This window comes from Suncus etruscus, chromosome 9 (assembly GCF_024139225.1).
Source record: "Suncus etruscus isolate mSunEtr1 chromosome 9, mSunEtr1.pri.cur, whole genome shotgun sequence".
NCBI classification, from domain to species: domain Eukaryota; kingdom Metazoa; phylum Chordata; class Mammalia; order Eulipotyphla; family Soricidae; genus Suncus; species Suncus etruscus.
Genome location: NC_064856.1, coordinates 8,826,267 through 8,844,906, shown reverse-complemented (window position 1 = coordinate 8,844,906; position 18,640 = coordinate 8,826,267). Strand labels below are relative to the sequence as shown.

The 18,640-nt window shown below is 45.0% G+C and overlaps 2 protein-coding genes across 2 annotated transcripts in view; both read left to right on the top strand.

The window, feature by feature from the left end:
• RALY (RALY heterogeneous nuclear ribonucleoprotein) overlaps positions 1 to 8,611 on the top strand; it is a 90,090-nt gene extending 81,479 nt beyond the window's left edge. The window contains exons 4-11 of the mRNA XM_049779468.1: positions 508 to 772; positions 1,906 to 1,978; positions 2,160 to 2,207; positions 3,963 to 4,144; positions 4,964 to 5,080; positions 5,257 to 5,480; positions 7,078 to 7,126; positions 8,316 to 8,611. Of these exons, the coding sequence (XP_049635425.1) occupies positions 508 to 772; positions 1,906 to 1,978; positions 2,160 to 2,207; positions 3,963 to 4,144; positions 4,964 to 5,080; positions 5,257 to 5,480; positions 7,078 to 7,122 (954 nt within the window). The 3' untranslated portion in view covers positions 7,123 to 7,126; positions 8,316 to 8,611. The remainder of the gene's footprint in view (positions 1 to 507; positions 773 to 1,905; positions 1,979 to 2,159; positions 2,208 to 3,962; positions 4,145 to 4,963; positions 5,081 to 5,256; positions 5,481 to 7,077; positions 7,127 to 8,315) is intronic.
• Positions 1 to 18,640, top strand: part of LOC126017555 (sentrin-specific protease 2-like) — a 407,516-nt gene that overhangs the window by 157,592 nt on the left and 231,284 nt on the right. The window lies entirely within an intron of this gene.

The following is an 18,640-nucleotide window of genomic DNA, read 5'->3' as shown; positions in this document are numbered from 1 at the left end:
CATGCTCAGAAATCGCTCCTGGCAGGCTCGGGGACTTTATGGGATGCCAGGATTCGAACCACCGACCTTCTGCATGCAAGGCAAATGCCTTACCTCCATGCTATCTCGCTAGCCCCAGAATGTACCATTTCTGCTGGCCTTTTTATTCAGTCACTTGATTTGAATCCAGCTAAAAAACAAGAGACTGAAGAAGGTCTGTCTGCCTGTATATAAAAAGGCACAAAGCAGGGGGCCGGAGAGATAGCACAGTGGTAGGGCATTTGCCTTGCACGCAGCCAATCCAGGACGAATGGTGATTTGAGTTCCAGCATCCCATTTGGTATCCCGTGCCTTCGAGGACCGATTTCTGAGCACAGAGCCAGGGGTAACCCCCGAGCACTTCTGGGTGTGACCCTCTCCCCGCCAAAAAAAAAAAAGGGGGCACAAAGCAGTTCATTTTATATGATCAGGATGCAGGATATCCTGAAACGAGCCTGGGACCCAGCCTCACAGTGGCTCTCTTTTCAGGCAGTCAACATGTCCTTGAAGGTCCAGACAAGCAATGTCACCAATAAGAATGACCCCAAGTCCATCAACTCTCGGGTCTTCATTGGAAATCTCAACACAGCAGTGGCGACGAAGGCAGATGTGGAGACCATCTTCGCCAAGTATGGCCGTGTGGCCGGCTGTTCTGTGCACAAAGGCTATGCCTTTGTCCAGTATGCTAATGAGCGCCATGCCCGGGCTGCTGTGCTGGGAGAGAATGGGCGAGTGCTGGCTGGGCAGACCTTGGGTAAGTGTTTCTCCTTTACCCTCCTCTGTGTGTTCTCCAGAGCTGCTATTTGGTCTCCATCCTTCAGCTCTCTAGAGCCCTCTTTCTGTCTCCTAAGATATTATCCTTAGTTATAAATTACAACAAAGGTATAATTAGATAGTTATAGTTAACTGCCTGTTACAGAGACTCTTAGATGTTTCTAAATAATTTGCTGTCCTGACCCCACTTTCATAGTGACTCCTAAATACTGGCTTAGTGCTTCAGCTAAAATGTAGTTTCCCCAGAAAAAAGGTTAGTGCGATAAAGCAGAGCCAGTCCATAGGCTAGGGATAGCTGGGTCAGAGCCCTTCCAGGGGCCTGGGGCAAAGACTCAGAAGCACATCTTGCCTTGGTGTTCTCTAGTGGTGACATCGCTATTCTGGTGACTTTCCTTGGAGTGGTACAAAGCTTGTGCATGTTCACATACTTGGTGTATACATGTGTATGCTAACGAAGGGGTATGGTACGTGTATAGAAAGAGAGGCTGTAATATAGGGATATATTTGTTTAGTAAATATGTTTTGAGATCATTAAAATGTGTTGTACTAGTGGGGCTAGAAAGAGTACTTTTTTGTACCTGGCTGACCTTGGTTCAGTCCCCTACATCTCATATGGTCCCTTGAGCACTGTCAGGAGTAGTTCCTTAGCTCAGAGTCAGAGGTGACCCCCTGCCCCCGAGCATTTTGCTGGATATGGGTTCCCTACTAGCCCAAAAAGATGTTCTAGATTATGTACATTAGTTCAGTTGCACAGCGACAGATATGTTTATATGTGAGAGTATTGTGAATATACTTGTGTTACTATTATTATTATTATTATGAATATACTTATGTGACTACTACTGTTGTGCTTTGAGAACACACAGGTAGAGTGCAATTTTTTGTGTGTAAATGGTTGTGCGTGTACATATGCCCAAATCACATGAATACGCAAGCAGGCATGGCTGTGGATATAGTCTAATGTGCACAGACCTTTGACACGTACATGGACAAGTCCTTGTACACAGTATGTATGCATACTATTGCTGTGCGCTTGTATGAAGGTGATAGGCATGTGGTTATCCTGCTCATTGTCCTGCCAGCATCTCACTCTGCCTCTTCCCTTTCACCTAGACATCAACATGGCTGGAGAGCCCAAGCCCAACAGACCTAAGGCGCTAAAGAGAGCAGCTTCTGCCATCTACAGGTGAGTGCTCTGTCTTGTCTGTTTCTGGGTAGGATTGGTTCCACTTTCCACAGAGGTAGTGAAAACTGGTGATGGTGTGATCAGCCTAGGATTTGGGGAGGTGTTTGGAGATGAGGGCCTGTGAAGAGTGGGCTGAGTGGCCATTCCTAAGTCCTGGCCCTCTCCCCCTTTGTTTCTCTAGTGGCTACAGCTTTGACTATGATCACTACCTGGAAGACTTCTACAACAGGTGAGCAGGGGAGGGGCGTGCCAGGCATGAAACAGCCAAGCTGGAAGGGTCCTGAGAGATTGTTGGTGCAGCCCACTTCATCCTCCAAACAGGAACTAAGCCTAAAGGTGTGGACAATTGCCTGTCTGTGGCAGTTGCACGAGTTTGCAGAGCTGGGACAGGGAAGGATCCAGGAGAGCTCTGCTCACCTCGCCTAGCCTCCTGTTCTCTGAATGCCATTCTTCCTTCTTAGCTGAGGGTGGGTTTTAACAGACTGAATAGCCAATGGACACAAATGCAGTAAACTGGAATGTAAGGCATGGTGGGGAGTTGGAGCCCTTGCACTTCTGTTGTCACTGATCTCTCTGAAGGGCCTACCCAGCTAGCAGCTACCCGAGATCAGTCTCCTAGTCTGAGATTGAAACCTATTACCAGTCCTAGTCTTTTAATCCCAGTCTGACTATAGCTTTGAGACTGTATGTAGGCTCCACACTGAAATAGAAATGAAGTTGAGGACTGGCCCAAATATCTACTCTGCTTCCTTCTCCCTTCCTGAAGGAATCAAGATCCCTTTAGCTCTAGCCAGTCTGTCCCACAACAGAACTTCCTTGAGCTTTGGCTTTTCACTTGTGATGAGTTTTAGGAGACACTGCTGGTATAATGTTCAGTGTGCCCTAGCCAAAGACTCAGAAAACCTGAGTGGGTGCTAATCTCAGTTCTGCCAAACTATCTGACTAGGTAGTATGACTGGGGGTAAAACTCCCTTCCCCTAAGTATAATGGGTCTGCACCAAATGATACCTCAGGATTCTTCCAGCTCTGGGATTCTGTGGTTCAGTGTTTTCTGACCAAGGCCAGAGCCGCTCCTTCCCCTTGGGGGCAGAAATGCAGGGTCTGGGACCGCATTCATTCCCAGAGACTCTACATCTCTAGCCATCACCATCCAGGCCAGAGCTCCCTAAATAAGGACTGCCATGGCATAAGAGATTGGATTGGCCAGTGATGACAGTTTTTTCTACTGTCTTCAGGAAAATGATCCTAAAGTGTTTCCCTGAGACTGATTCTGCAAAACTAGGGCACTCACTCTTATGGTGGAAGAGACCCCTCATCCTTTTTTTGGTCTGCTGAGTGCTGGGAAAGCAAGGAAAGAAGCCTAATGGGAAAGGGTTGGGTGATGGCCTTGGGGGAGGAGATCAGTATACAATCTGGGTGTCAGTCTCTGGAATAGAGTGAGGATGGAATAATTATGAGATCCAGGATAAGGGATTCCCTAGCTTCTTGACTCTGAAGCTTGGGCTCCTAAATTGGGAATTGAGTACCTTGGTTCTTAACACCTGCCATCCTTTCAAGATCTTTTAATGACAACTTTTCTCGTGTCATGTCATGACAACATTAAGGGTTAGGGTGCAAAATTCTCATTGGATAAATAGAACTGAGATTCATGTAGCCTTGAATAGTAGTAGTGATTGGCACCTACTCTGGATGAAGGTTTATGGTTTTAGGGGAATCTGCAAACACTTCATAGGTTTGTTGGCAGTTAGGCAGGAGCTGGATCATACATTAATAGACTTGGCTTGGGTGTCATGAAAATCAGACATGATCTTGAAATTCTGCTTTCTAGAGCTGGCCTCTGTTTGCTCCTTTGTTGATGGGGCTTTAAACAACCACCTGGTTGGTGTGTGATGTAGCCAGTCCTCAACACTTGTTAGACTAGAGTCACAGAGCCTCCTAGTGGACACAGGCCATGTTGCAGCCTCTGTCCTGTTTGCCCTTACAGGCTTTTCGACTATCCTGGCCGCCTGTCGCCTGTGCCAGTTCCCAGGGCAGTTCCTGTGAAGCGACCCCGGGTCACCGTCCCCTTGGTTCGACGTGTCAAAACTACCATACCTGTCAAGCTGTTTGCTCACCCTCCTACTATCACCACCACCACCACCACCACCAGCACACCAAAGATCAAGTGTGAGTGACTGTCTTCTTCCTAGATAATTTTTATTTTTGTCATTAGCAAAATAATAGAATTACATTTTTTTACATTGGAAAATAGATAAAGGAACACATCTTCCACAGTTCTGCAGCACTTACTCAACAAAGTGAGTATTTTAATGCATTTCTAAGAGTAAAAGATGGACATTTGAGTAAGTCTTGGAATGGGCATCGATATGACGAGCTCAGCGAAGAAAAGAGATGGTGGGCAAGCCCAGGTCTGTAAGACCCACCATTCCAACTTCACCCTGGGGCACACAATGCAGTTAAACTCCCAGGAAACCTGATTTTAGAATCTCTACATTTAAAAGCCTCAAAAATAGCAGCAACAGGGGCTGGAGAGATAGCATTGAGGTAAGGCGTTTGCCTTGCATGCAGAAGGATGGTGGTTCGAATTCCGGCATTTCATATGGTCTCCCGAGCCTGCTGGGGGTGATTTCTGAGTGTAGAGCCAGGAGGAAGCCCTGAGCGCTGCCGGGTGTGACACCCCCTCCCCCCCCCAAAAAAAAGCAACACTTGTGTACATACCACATACCTGCATTCTTGTCTCCCCAGCTGAGATTGGTGAAGAAAGCCATCCAGGTTCACAAGTGCAAGCTGCTCACTGTAGGCGTGGCTTCTGGGTCTGGGGGGCCTTGAGCAGCTTGAGTCTTTTCCCTGATCAGAAAAATCACTGTGGATAAGGACAGTATCTACCACTGGTCTGTCTTCTAGCTGGAAGAATGGGATTGGGTTCTGATATTGGTGTCAGGCTCTTAGACCCATTTGATCACTCTGTTCTCCCTCTTCTCTCAGTAAAGAGCAGTGAGCTGAAGGCCATCAAGACAGAGCTGACACAGATTAAGTCCAACATTGATTCCCTGCTGGGTCGTGTGGAGCAGATGGCCTTGGCACAGAAGGCGGCCAACCAAGGTCAGTCCCTGAGGGTCTTTGCCCAGCTTAGTGTCTCAGGCACAGGGAGAAAGGGGAGGTCAGTGACGGGGGTAGAGAAGGACTGTGGCTTCCAGTCCTGCTTGGACACCCTGTTGAGTCAGTCACTCAGTGTTGCCTGGGCTGAGTCTTATTCTCTTCCTTTCCCATTTTCCAAGATGGCAAGAAGAAGGGTGACAGCGGCAACAACAGTGGTGGCGGCGGCAATAGCAATGCTGGTGACAGTGGGAGTGGAGGTGTTGATGGGAATGGCACCACCCAGCCACCAGCTTCCACAGAGACTCCCACAGCTCCATCTGAGACTTGCATGCCTCCGGCAGAAGCACAGGCTCGAGATGAGGGTGATGAGGAGGGGATACTGAGGCACAGTGATGACGAAATGGTGAGGCTTTGGGGAGGAGCCAAGGTGGGACGGGGGGGGGGGGCAGTAGGCTGTGGGATGGATTTGATTCCTAGGAACGATCTCTTCCCTTGTTCCCAAGAGTTGGTGGGGGATAAGGGGTACAACATGAGCGGTTGCCTATTTTAACACTATCAAAGCCCCACTGGGGATTGGCTTGACCTTGCCTTTACCATAGGTTCTTCCCAAACTCATGTTTTATGTCGATGAGAGAAAGGAAGAGTTGGGTTCATGGGAGCACATCCATTGTGCAGAGATCTGAGAATTGGGCTGGGGTCCTGAGGAGGTCTCCGGGAGCTGACAATCCAGTCCTCTCTGAAGGCCACTGCTGCCCAAGCACAAAACAGGACAGGCTGTCACCAAGATTTGGTTTCCTATCTATTTTTCTTTGTTTTTGGGTCACACCTAGCAGTGCTCAGTGGTTACTCCTGGCTTCACGCTCAGAAATCCCTCTTGGCAGGCTCGGGGGACCATATGGGATGCTGGGATTTGAACCACTGTCCTTCTGCATGCAAGGCCAAACACCTTACCTCCATGCTATCTCTCCGGACCTTGGTCTCCTATCTTATAGAATTTTTCATGGCCAGAGTGGTAGCACAGCAGATAGGATATTTGCCTTGTACTGGCTGATCTGGGTTTGATTGCTGACATCCCATATGGTCCCCTGAATCTGCCAGGAGTAACCCCTGAACACTACCTATGGTATGGTCCCCATAGCAAAAATCAAAAGAAAAATGAATTCTTCAGAGAGAAGCCACGAAGGTTCTTTGCCTGAGACCTGATGTTAAATGGGAAGGTAGACCAGATTTGGAGTTTGTAAGATACTTTTTGGGTGCTCACAGACACTCATTGAGCAGTAGGCCCTGTGTCGACTCTTCATTTTCCTTTGAATAGCCCTTTCCACATTTATTCCATGAGAAATTGGAGGCTCATTGTTATAGGTCACTTTCTCACGGCTAATAGAGCTTCTATGGCTAATAGAACTGAGCCAGTACCCATGGCCGTGACTTTTAAGACCTTGCAACAGCCTGTTTGGGATTTTGCTTGTTGTTATTGGGCATTTCTTTTTTTTTTGTTTGTTTTGTTTTGTTTTTTGTTTTTTTCTTTATATTTTTTGAAGCCACATCTGGTTGTGCTTGGTGGACTATAAGCAATGCTGTGGTTGATATAGGCCCAAGATCAAACCCAGGCTTCCTTGCATGCAGAACATACATTCAGCCTGTTGAACTTGCTCTGTAGTCATGAAAATAACCTGATGCACCATCTCAATCCTGGGCCACAGCAGTGCTCTGAAAACTGAGTCTGAAAACAGACTCGTTGGCTTCTAGCTGCTCTAGTTGGAGGTCTTACCCAAGCAGAAGTGTGCCCCCAGCAAAATCTAGATGCCTCTTGACTGGTGCCTTTCTCTCCTGATGGGCCCTCCAATCATGCTCGTAGGATCCTGGCCAGCCTTCTTGAAGCTACTTCCTTAGTCATTTCCCAAGCCACATCAGTCCTTTTCTTGAGAGTGCCCTCGAGATATGGCAGACTCATCACCTAGTGAGTGATGTGTGGATCCTGACTTCCTTCTCCCACACAGGAACACAGCCAGGAAACAGATGCAGAGGTTCGGGCTTTGCAGTAAGCAGGTAAGGGGGTTCCAGTAGGCAAGGGTGGGAAAGTAGGAGAGTGAGCATGACAGTCAGCAGAACTTTCAACGCTTCACTGTTATGATAGTTCCTAGTCAGCCAGCGACACCTTCTTGGTGGGGCTGAGCAGGCAGCCAGGGGTAAGGAAGCTGGTCTTCCCAGTGAGACTTCCTTTGGTACACTGAGGGCTGTTGCCTGTTTTTGAAGTTGTTTGACTGATGGAGAAAGACTCAGGCCATTACGACTCACTGTGTAAGTCAATTAGAAGGGTGTTGCGCCTGCTAAGGATTGTGGAGAAGCACCCTGTACTGCGGGCAGAATGTGGTTTATGAAAAATAGCTCAGTGCCTATTATTGTCCAAGCTCTGTAAAGTGTGTGTGTGGGGAGAACATTGATTATTAGAGGGGGATGAATATACCAGGGTGAGGACTAGGACTTCGTTACTCTTAGAAGATATTGTCCTGTGTCTCAAGAGTTAGCCATGCCAATAAGATTGTGCTTGTGCCAATATGTCAGATATGGAAACTGAGACCTTCCAGAGGGCAGGGAGACACTACAGTACAGACTTAAAAAAGTTCTCTTCTGTTCAGTGGGGGTGGTGCTGGACATGGCACCCAGCAGCACTCGGGCACTATACTTCTGTGCTGACAGTGATAGGGATCAAATCAAGGACCTCACCTTTGTATGGCACAGCACTGAGTTTTATATCTGGTTCTCGGAATCTAGTTTTTAACCCAGTAGTTGATCCATGGCTTGTAAATCTGCTCTCTGGCCAGTATTCATCACCCCACCTCTTATAAAAAAAAGCCTGAGCCACCCCAGCTGTACTGCACAGGTTAGAAATAAAACAAGCTCATGTTAGATACAAGATGGTCTTACATGCAAAAGATGTTGTGATCCATGATCCATTCGTGCAGCCAGGACCTCCATAACACCTCAGTTCAGGAAAGACAGCCATCACATACTTCAAACTTCAGGATTTGTCTTAATGGGGAGGTGAAGATTTGACTTGGACAATGAATAGGTCTGAGGTTCTGAGAACATGTAGGAGGGGGAGAAAGATTGACCCAAGTTTCTGTAACCAGAAAATTAGACCAGAGCCAGCAGTATACCTTTTCTTCTTCCCAGACACTGCTGGCGGTTGCTTCTTTCTACTCAGCCCTAATTTCTCCTTTGTCTCCTTCCTTAGCCTAACTGAAGTGACGGCCACTGACAGGAGGAAGGTGTGCACTGCCCCAGGCCTCAGGCTGGGCACTTATCCTGGACAGCACGCTCAGGGGGTCCCAGAGGAGAGCTGGCAGCAGACGCCTCCTATCTTTCACCTCCCAGCCAGTGCCACATCTTCTGCAGGTGGCTTTCTCAACTCCCATCCCACAGCCTCCCTACTGGCACTGCCATGCTCTGCCTCCCTCCCCAGGACACTCTCAGTACTGGTTTTTTTCTATAGGTTTGGATAAGGGAGACAATAAAGTGATTGGATCTCAACTTGTTCTGAGAAGGATTGCTTTATATTTCTCAATTGTGTGCTGACTCCTTGTCTCCTACCAGACCAAACATCTGCTTTTTTCCCATTCCTTCACCCCTCACTGCCCAGAAGTGTTGTGAAGGTGCCTGGTACTGAATGCCTTGCTTAATTTTTGCAGTGGGGGGCACAGTAAACGTGGTCTGTGAGGTGTCATGTATGCTGTGTCAGGATACCTGGAGCTGAGGTACGGGCACTTGAGACCCACTTGGTAACCCAGCAGCTGGAAGGGGAGGTGAAGGAAGGAGCCCAGGAACATCCTTCAAACTTACCAACCTGGGGCTGGAGCAGTGGCGCAAGCAGTAAAGTGTCTGCCTTGCTTTGCTAGCTGAGGACAGACCTAACTCCTACCACTTCCCCTTTATTCTCATCACAGATTGACCAACTAATAATCAGTCCCCTGCCACAGCATTTAATTTTTGTTTTTGTTTGTTTTTGTTTTGGGGCCACACCCGGCGGTACTCAGGGGTTACTCCTGGCTATCTGCTCAGAAATAGCTCCTGGCAGGCTCGGGGGACCATATGAGACACTGGGATTCGAACCAACCACCTTAGGTCCTGGGTTGGCTGCTTGCAAGACAAACGTTGCTGTGCTATCTCTCTGGCCCCCCAGTGTATATATATATATCCAGTATATATATATTTTTTACAGGTTATGAGTACTGTCTAATCCAGTGAACTGAAGAATTTGAATGTGGCTGCAGAGACTGCCTTCATTAGGCTTAACATTGCCAACTGTTCTCAAAAACTTAAAAAAGTTACAAATATTGGGGCCAGAGTGAGAGCACAGCGGTAGAGCGTTTGCCTTATACACAGCTGACCCAGGACAGACCTGAGTTTGATCTCAGGCATCCCAGATGGTCCCCCAAGCCAGGAGCGATTTCTAAGCACATAGCCAGGAGTAACCCTGAGCATCACCAGGTGTGACCCAAGAAACCAAAAAAAAATTTAGAAATATCTGCTGTATATTTAACTTGATTTTTAGAGATATTGTTACCTTAGATGATAAGTACAAACTTTCAGGTAAAAATATCTGGAAGCGGGACCGGAGAGATAGCATGGATGTAGGGCGTTTGCTTTACATCCAGAAGGGCAGTGGTTTGAATCCCGGCATCCCATATGGTCCCCCGTTCCTGCCAGGGGCGATTTCTGAGCCCAGAGCCAGGAGTGACTCCTGAGCGCTGCCGGGTGTGACCCAAAAACCATATTTATATTTATATCTATATCTATATCTAATCTATCTAGAAGCTGAACTAAAGTCTTCTTAAGCAGGAGGAACTTTCGAATGAAAAATCTAGGGATATACTGTACAAACACAAAAATCCAATATAAAAATCCCTTCCTCACACCTATATTCATTGCAGCACTTTTTACAATAGCCAGACTCTGGAAACAACCAAGATGCCCGTCAACAGATGAGTGGCTAAAGAAACTGGCACATATACACAATGGAATATATGAAGCCGTCAGGAGAGATGAAGTCATGAATTTTTCCTATACATGGATGCACATGGAATCTATTAAGCTGAGTGAAATAAGTCAGAGGGAGAGAGAGAGATACAGAATAGTCTCATCTATGGGTTTTAAGAAAAATGAAAAAACATGCATATTATTCCCAGAGCTGAAGGACCAGCTCGAGATACGAAGCTCACCACAAACAGTGGTGAGTGCGGTTAGAGAAATAACTGCTGAGATCTATCATAATAATGTCAGTGAGTGAGGGATGTAGAAAGCCTGTCTCGTATACAGGCGGGCCGTTGGGTGGGGAGAAGAGTTGGGGCATTGGTGATGGGAAGTTTGCACAGTGAAGGAGTGTTCTTACGACTGAAACCCACTACAATTATGTTTAATCATGGTGTTTAAAAAAGTTATTTAATAAAAGAAAATCTAGGGATATGGAGAATTTCAGATCCAGTGAGACCCAAAAGTTCAGAGCTGCCATTAGTCTTTTCTGTCCCATAGTTCTGCACTCCCAGGGACAGTCTAAGGAGCAGTGGACTGGAATGAATTCCCAGAAAGGAAGTAACACTATTTCTAAAAGAAAAAGTGGACTGACAAAAAACACAGATCTTTGTTAGGTGGTAATTGTCTGTTTTGTAGCTGTGGGGACTGTAAAACATGGCTCCAGGAACCAGTATTCTCTTCCTTTATTTGGACTTTGTCAGTAGAAGGACTATTAAGATACTATGTTGGACCGGAAGACCAACTTTTTTTCTTTTTTCTTTTTTTTGAGCCACACCTGACAGTTCTCAGGGGTTAGTACTGGCTCTGCGCTCAGAAATTGCTCCTGTCAGGCTCAGGGGACCATATGGGATACTGGGAATCGAACCGGGGTCCATCCTGAGTCGCCCTACTACTGTGCTATTGCTCTGGCCCTTCCAGTCCAAACTTTTTATTTTTTATTTTATTTTTGTCTTTGGGTCACACCTGGCAGTGCCCAGGGGTTACTACTGACTCTATGCTCAGAAATCGCTCCTGGCAGACTCGTGGGACCATATGGGATACCGGGATTCGAACCTCCATCCTTCTGCATGCAAGGCAAATACCTTACCTCCATGCTATATCTCGCTGGCCCCTCAGCCTGAACTTTTAAGAGCTAAATGTTTGTTTTTTTGTTTTTGGGTCTCACCCAGCAGTGCTCAGGAGTTACTCCTGGCTCCATACTCAGAAATCGCTCCTGGCAAGCACAGGGGACCATATGGGACGCCGGGATTCGAACTGATAACCTTTTGCATGAGAGGCAAACGCCTTACCTCCATGCTATCTCTCCGGCCCCAGAGCTAAATGTTTTTAATAGCCACGCTTTGAGGAAGCTAGGTGCAGGAAGAGGCCTGTGTACATGTTTCAGTACATGTATTGAAAATTTAATTTTTAAGAGCGGTAGTAGTCATTAGCAAGTTCCAGACAGGATGGTTGATAGTATGAGAGTGGAGTGAGGAAAACTAATGATTGGCTCTCATGAGTCACTATCTGACGAAGAACAAAGGAAGAACTACCAAGCTCTAGCAGTTTTGGGTCACTATTTTGTGTTTTAAGCCATCAAAATTAAGAGTGGTTTGTCACATATCAACACGACCAGAGCATAAACTAAAACTCAAAAGGCAGTGCTGCTGATGTGGGGTAGAGGGCGTTAGTAACTTTGTATGCTTTCTGATTCTCAGAAAGTGCTGAGTGATTTTTGTTTTTCCTGAAAAGAGCCAAATAAGTTTGGGGATCTTTGATAATATGATAGACTATGTTGAACCAATTTCCTGTTTAAAATATGTGAATGACTGCAGGCAAGTCATTTAACTTTTCTCTGTCTTCCTTTTCTGAAACACAAAAGCATAACAAATGGAAGCATTTATTAGCATAGCCAGATTCAGGTGATTTTTCTTCTAAAAATACAACACAGTTCCCTTATTGTTTCTACATATTTTCATGTTCATCTCTTTATCGACAAACTGTTGATCCCTTACACCCCACCATCAGTATTGAACCCCAAAACACCCTAATGCCCCTCTTCCTGACCATACCAAGTATTGGCTGAGGCTGAGCAGGAATTTTATTTTGTTTTGTTTTGGGTCACACTGGGCGGTGCTCAGGGTTACTCCTGGCTATCCTCTCAGAAATCACTCCTGGCAGGCTTGGGGGACCATATGGGATGCCGGGATTCGAACCACCATCCTGCATGCAAGGCAAATGCCCTAGCTCCATGCTATCTCACAGGCCCTGAGAAGGAATTTTAAGAGGGATTGTAACACTTGGTTGAATACATTCTGTTCTTAATTATACACCTTTAGCATTGACGTGTATGTGTGTCATACTGTATTTTCCACGTATAAGACAACCCCCTACTTTTATAGGGTTTGGACTAGATTCGCCGTATAAGACTACTACTGCTCTTTTAATGCACACCAAATGAAAATTAAAAACCGTAAGAGAAAGAACCTCAAACGTTAACAGTATGTTTAATAAAGCTAGACTTTTGGAGTGCCAACAATCATTTTACATTTGTCATTTGTAGTGAGTGACTGTGGACCCCCCCCCCACCCCCCACTGGTTTTTTTGGTTTGGTTTGGTTTGGTTTTGGTTTTAGTTTTTGGGTCATACCCGGCAGAGCTCAGGGAATACTCTTGGCTCAGAAATCGCTCCAGGCAGATGTGGGGGACCGTATGAGCTGCCGGGATTCGAACCACTGACCTGCATGCAAGACAAACGCCTTACCTCCATGTCATTTCTCCTGCCTCCGACTTTAATTGTGATCTACATTATGAGCAGGAAGAGGAGGCTCCTCCTCTGTGTCCTTATCATAAAAGCTGAACAGAGGACTGAGCACTGGAAAGCCACATACCAGCGATGACACCCAGTGGCTGGATGGGATGCAGCACTCAGCAACTCATCTCCTTTGTGTGCCCTGAAAGATTAATCAGGTTAAGCAGAGGGCTGTGATGACAGCTGGATGGAATGCGGTGATAAGAGGTGCGGATCACTCACCCCTGAAGCTGAGTAACTTGCTTTAGAGTCATCAATCCCTCTTCCTAAACTTTTTGAATATTTTACTTACCAGTGCCATGCTCATCTGTTGTTTCACTTAAACTATTCTTTGAGGGCAAGGTCTATCTTCTGTTCTGCATCGAACATGCAGCTAAGGCAGCAGGACAGAGCACACACACTTCAAAGCCTGGGCTGCATCCTGTTTTTAAAGTAGTTCTACTTGAAGAGTATTCCAAGGGATCGGAGTGATAGCACAAACGCTCTAGCATTTGCTTTACATGCAGCCCACCCAGGTAGACCCTGGTTCAATCCCCAACTTCCCATATGGTCCCCCAAGCCTGCCAGGAGCGATTTCTGAACGAAGAGCCAGGAGTAACCCTTGGGTGCCACCTAGTGTGGGCCCAAAACAAACTATACTATAATTATATATATTTTTATATAAAATATAGTTTTATATAATATATTTTATATTTATATATATTTTAAACCATTATGATAAAAATTTATAATTGGGTTTCAGACAATGTTTCAGGACCAATCCCCATCACATGTCAATCTCCCTCCACAATATTCCCAGAACATCCCATGCCATCACCCCCCACTCCCCCAGCCTACCATCATAATAGGCACATTTTTAAGTTCAGTTGTTAAAGTTTGGGTCTCATGGTTTTATTGTTGACTGGTTTGGATATTCTGTCCTCAACACCACCACCAATACACCTGAGACTACCCCGTCCCGTCATTTCATGTCTTCACTCAATTTCTTCATTTAAATCATTGCATTTCTTCGTGCAGTTATTTTAGATACCACAAATAAGTGCCATCTTGTATTTATCCTTTTTTGGTTATTTTTTTTTTTTTTTGGTTTTTGGGCCACACCCGTTTGACGCTCAGGGGTTACTCCTGGCTATGTGCTCAGAAATCACCCCTGGCTTGGGGGGACCATATGGGACGCCGGGGGATCGAACCGCGGTCCTTCCTTGGCTAGCGCTTGCAAGGCAGACACCTTACCTCCAGCGCCACCTACCCGGCCCCTTTTTTGGTTAATTTTTAAAAATTTTTATTAATACTTTTATTTAGCATCATGGTTACGAACATGATTGTAGTTGGGCTTCAGTCATAAAAATGAACACACCCCCCTTCACCAGTGCAACCTTCTCATCACCAATGCCCCGTATCCTTCCTTCCTCAACCCCTGCTTGTCTTTTTCTTTTTTGAATTGTAAGTCTTTCACAGTTGTATTTAAGGTACACAGTGATAGCGAATTAGGGCAATTTCCCACCACCAGTGTTGACTTCCCTTTGCCCTTGTTCCTAGCATGCATCCCATACTTTCCCCACTTTGCCCCCTGGACTTCTAGTGTAACTGGTTCCCCCCCTTTTTTGGGGGGGGGTTTGGTCACACCCGGCAGCGTTCAGGGGTCACTACTGGCTCTACGCTCAGAAATTGCCCCTGGCAGGCTCGGGACCATATGGGATGCCGGGATTCGAACCACCGTCCTTCTGGATGCAAGGCAAACGCCTTACCTCCATGCTATCTCTCCAGCCCCTACTGGTTCCCTTTTTATATATCTTGTTGTAGATCTTGATTTTGTTATCATTGACTTTGGGTTTGGTATTTAAGCCTGATCATTATTTATTTCCACTTAATGTTCATGTAACTGTTTGCTCCTGGTACCATCCACTTTTTTGTTTTGTTTTTTCCTTAATTTATGAGGCAGACCAAAATGATTCAAGTTCTGTGGTTCTATTGGGAAAAAAAAGAAAGCTAGGAGGAATCCATCTAGGTAGGAGCTATCAATATCAATTTAAAAGAAGAAAAGGGAAATAAAAGAAAAAAATGAAGAAAAAGCAATGCCAAAATAACAACAGCCACAATAAACAACTACTAAGCAACAACAAACAAACAAACAAAAAAAAGGAAGGAGGGCTGGCGCGGCAAGTTTTTGTGCCTCTTTTTTTTTTTTTTTTTTTGGCATAGGCACAGTAACTATTGGGGAAATTTGAAAGGGAATTAATTCCCTTGGCCTAAGAGATATAGGGTTTCTCACCCTTGACGCATACTGTCATGGGAACAACTACAGACTCCAGATATGCTCATTACCGAACCCCAAGGTCTTTTTATGGTGCCAGGGAAATGTTCTGCTCAGTTGTACTTGACAAAATCAGTCCTTTGTAATTAGAGATCTTGGTATTTGCACAGGTCATAGGACGAAGTCTAGGATAGTCTTTATGGTTCTAGGAGTTATGCTGTCACGGTTGTTGTAGTCAGTTTTCTCTATTTAGTGATAAATTGGTTTTTGAACAGATTTCTTTTTTTTTTTTTTTTTTTTTTTTTTTTGGTTTTGGGCCACACTCAGTGACGCTCTGCCCTGGCTATGTGCTCAGAAATTGCTCCTGGCTTGGGGGACCATATGGGACGCCGGGGGACCGAACGTTGGTCCATCCTAGGTTGGATGCGCGTAAGGCATCCTAGGATATAGGATATATATATATATATATATATATATATATATATATATATATATATATATATATATATATACATATATACATATATACATACCTAGGATATAGCTTTTCCTTATGATTCCAGTTCAGTTCTGTTCAGTAGTAGTTGTCAAAGTCAGTCCTCTGGAATTAGAGGTCTTGTTTTGCAGGGTTAACCATTGTACTTTGTATACCCTAGATATCAACCCTTTATATGTTATGTGAAAGTATTTTCTCCCAGGGCCGGAGAGATAGCATGGAGGTAAGGCGATTGCCTTTCATGCAGGAGGTCATCGGTTCGAATCCCGGCATCCCATATGGTCCCCTGTGCCTACCAGGAGCAATTTTTGAGCCTGGAGCCAGGAATAACCCCTGAACACTGCCGGGTGTGACCCAAAAACCACACACACACAAAAAATTTTTTTTCTCCCAGATAGCTGTCTTTTGCTTTTTTTAGCCCATGTTTCTTTTGACATCAAAACTTTATAGTTTGCTATAATCCCATTTTTTTTTTTTTTCAGATTTGGTTCTATAACCCTTGCCATCATAATGTTGACTCCTTTGAGATCTAGGTCTTGGAGTGTTCTGCCTGTTTTCCTCATTGTACTTTATGGATTCAGGTCTGACCTCAAGGTCTTCCATCCACTTTGATTTCACACCTACCTTTTGTGTTTCAGATTCAGCTTTTGTACACGTGATTATCCAGTTGTCCAGCACCATTTGTTAAAGAGGCTGTCTTTATTCTACTTTATGTTCTCAGCTCTTTTGTCAAAGATTAACTTTGGGGTTTGTCATTGGGTATTTTATTCTGACTCCATTGGTCTAAAAGCTGTCTTTGTTCCAATACCATGTTGTTTTGACCACTATGGATTTATAGTACAGCTTCATGTTAGGTAACAAGATGCCTCCTAGTTTGTTTTTCAGCATGGTTTTGGCTATTCTGGATCTTTATGGTTCCACACAAACTATATGATTGATATGTTCTTGAAGAATGTCAATTTGGATAGTGACTTCAATGAATTTATAGTTTAGGTAAGATGGTAATTTTGATAACATTGATTCTTCCTATGAGCACAAAATGTTTCTTCCATTTCCTTATATCCTCAATTTTTTTTGAGGGGGTGTCATACCCGGCAGTGCTCAGGGGACCATATGGGATGCCGGGATTATGTCTTCAATTTTTTAAGTATTTTGAAGTTTTGGTATAGTTCTCTCACCTCTTTTGTTGATTCCTAGGTACCTGCCAGTTTTGGACATTATTTTAAATGGGACAGATTCTTTGTTTGCTTTCTCTGAGTAATTTGTATTACACGAATGCAACCAATTTGTTAGCCAGGCACTTTGTTTCTATACCAACATGTCATCTGCAGAGATAATTTGACTTACCTCTTTTCTAGCTTGGAACCCTTTGATTTCCTACTGCCTAAATGCTGTTGCTAGGACTTCTAAGAGTGGAGATAGTGAACATCCTTGCCTTGTGTCTGACTTCATTGGAATGCTTTCAGTTTTCACCATTAGGAATACTGGCTATGAACTTTTTTTTATTTTTTGGTTTGTGGGTCACACCTGGCAGCCCTCAGAGTTACTCCTGGCTCTATGCTCAGGGGACCATCTGGGATGCCGGGATTCAAGCCACCGTCCTTCTGCATGCCAGGCAAATGCCGTGACTCCATGCTATTTCTCTGGCCTCGGCTATGAGCTTTTTAGATAGCTGTTACTCTCCCACATCTATTTGGCCTTTTAAAAGATATTGCAGAGCTAGAGATACCAGGTTAAGGTCCCTATCTTGGTTGCAACTCTTTTGAACCACTCGCACTATATAGTCCTGTGAGCAGAGAGATGACTTGAGAGCTGGAGCCAGTGCTTCACACCACACACCCCTAAGCACTAAACCGGAAATAGCCCATGTATTGTCAGGTGTGCTCAGAAATGCAGCACTTGCCCTGCATGTGTGAAACCCTGGCCTTATAATCCCTAGAATACTTTCCATCCTTTGAAAAAAAAAACTCAAGATAAAGCTGTGCTAAATGTTTTCTGTAAGTAGCCCTAGAACTTTCTTCCACCAGGAACACTTCCCAAGAAACAAGGGAGAGTCTGGCTCTACCCGTATCACCAGAACACTGTTCATATTAATTCCTCAATGCCACTGCTTTCACTCCACAGCAAGCTGTTGTCAGCTATTGGTAGGCAATAGAATGACTCAACCTACCCATGTTTTGAATGTGTTCAATTCTGTTCTAAACAAACTCTGCCTGGGCTAGTCATGACCAGTCCAAAAAATATTTTTATAATTGAATTAAGGGAATGAAATCATCACCAATCTAACTCTGCAAACCACCACCAAATTACAAAGTTCCATATCTTCCCTCCAGTCTCACCCTCTCCCTCCCTGAAAAAGATTAAACTCACGTTATGTACACAGGAAAACAATGTGCTAATTACACAAGAGGCACTGATCCTTGCTTTATTCACGCAGTAACATCCAACAGGGGGAATCGTGTGGGTGTGGATACAAAAAGGAGGAAGATGGCATCATATAATCAACAGTTGAATTCATAGGGGCAGTGAGGCAGCTCAGCCAGTGTGGTCCAACCTAATCCAGGGAACGCTCTGCTCCCTCCACAGCTTCAAGGACAGACGCTTTACAACACTTCATCACAGTGATTAAAAACAGTCAAGATATTCAGGATGGGGCTGGCTGCTTCTAGGCTGCTGAGGAATTGAGCATCAAGGAAGTGTGTCGCAGTCTTCTGCCCTTGCTGAGTGTGTGCAAGGCAGATCACAGCAGATATAGAAGACTAGTCTTCATTCCTGGGCTTACTGGAATAAATACCCTTTCAATTTCTCAGAAGGCAAACTGGAGGCGCAGAAGCACTCCCTAGAGGTGGTCTCTTGGTTTCTTATGGTCACAATCAAAAGCTACTTTGATTAAAAAAAAAAACAACACTTGTAGTGGGCTTTCCTCAAACCCACTGCACAAGTTGGGGAAGAAAATGAAAACATCCTTTTTTTATAGCAGTTTCTTTAG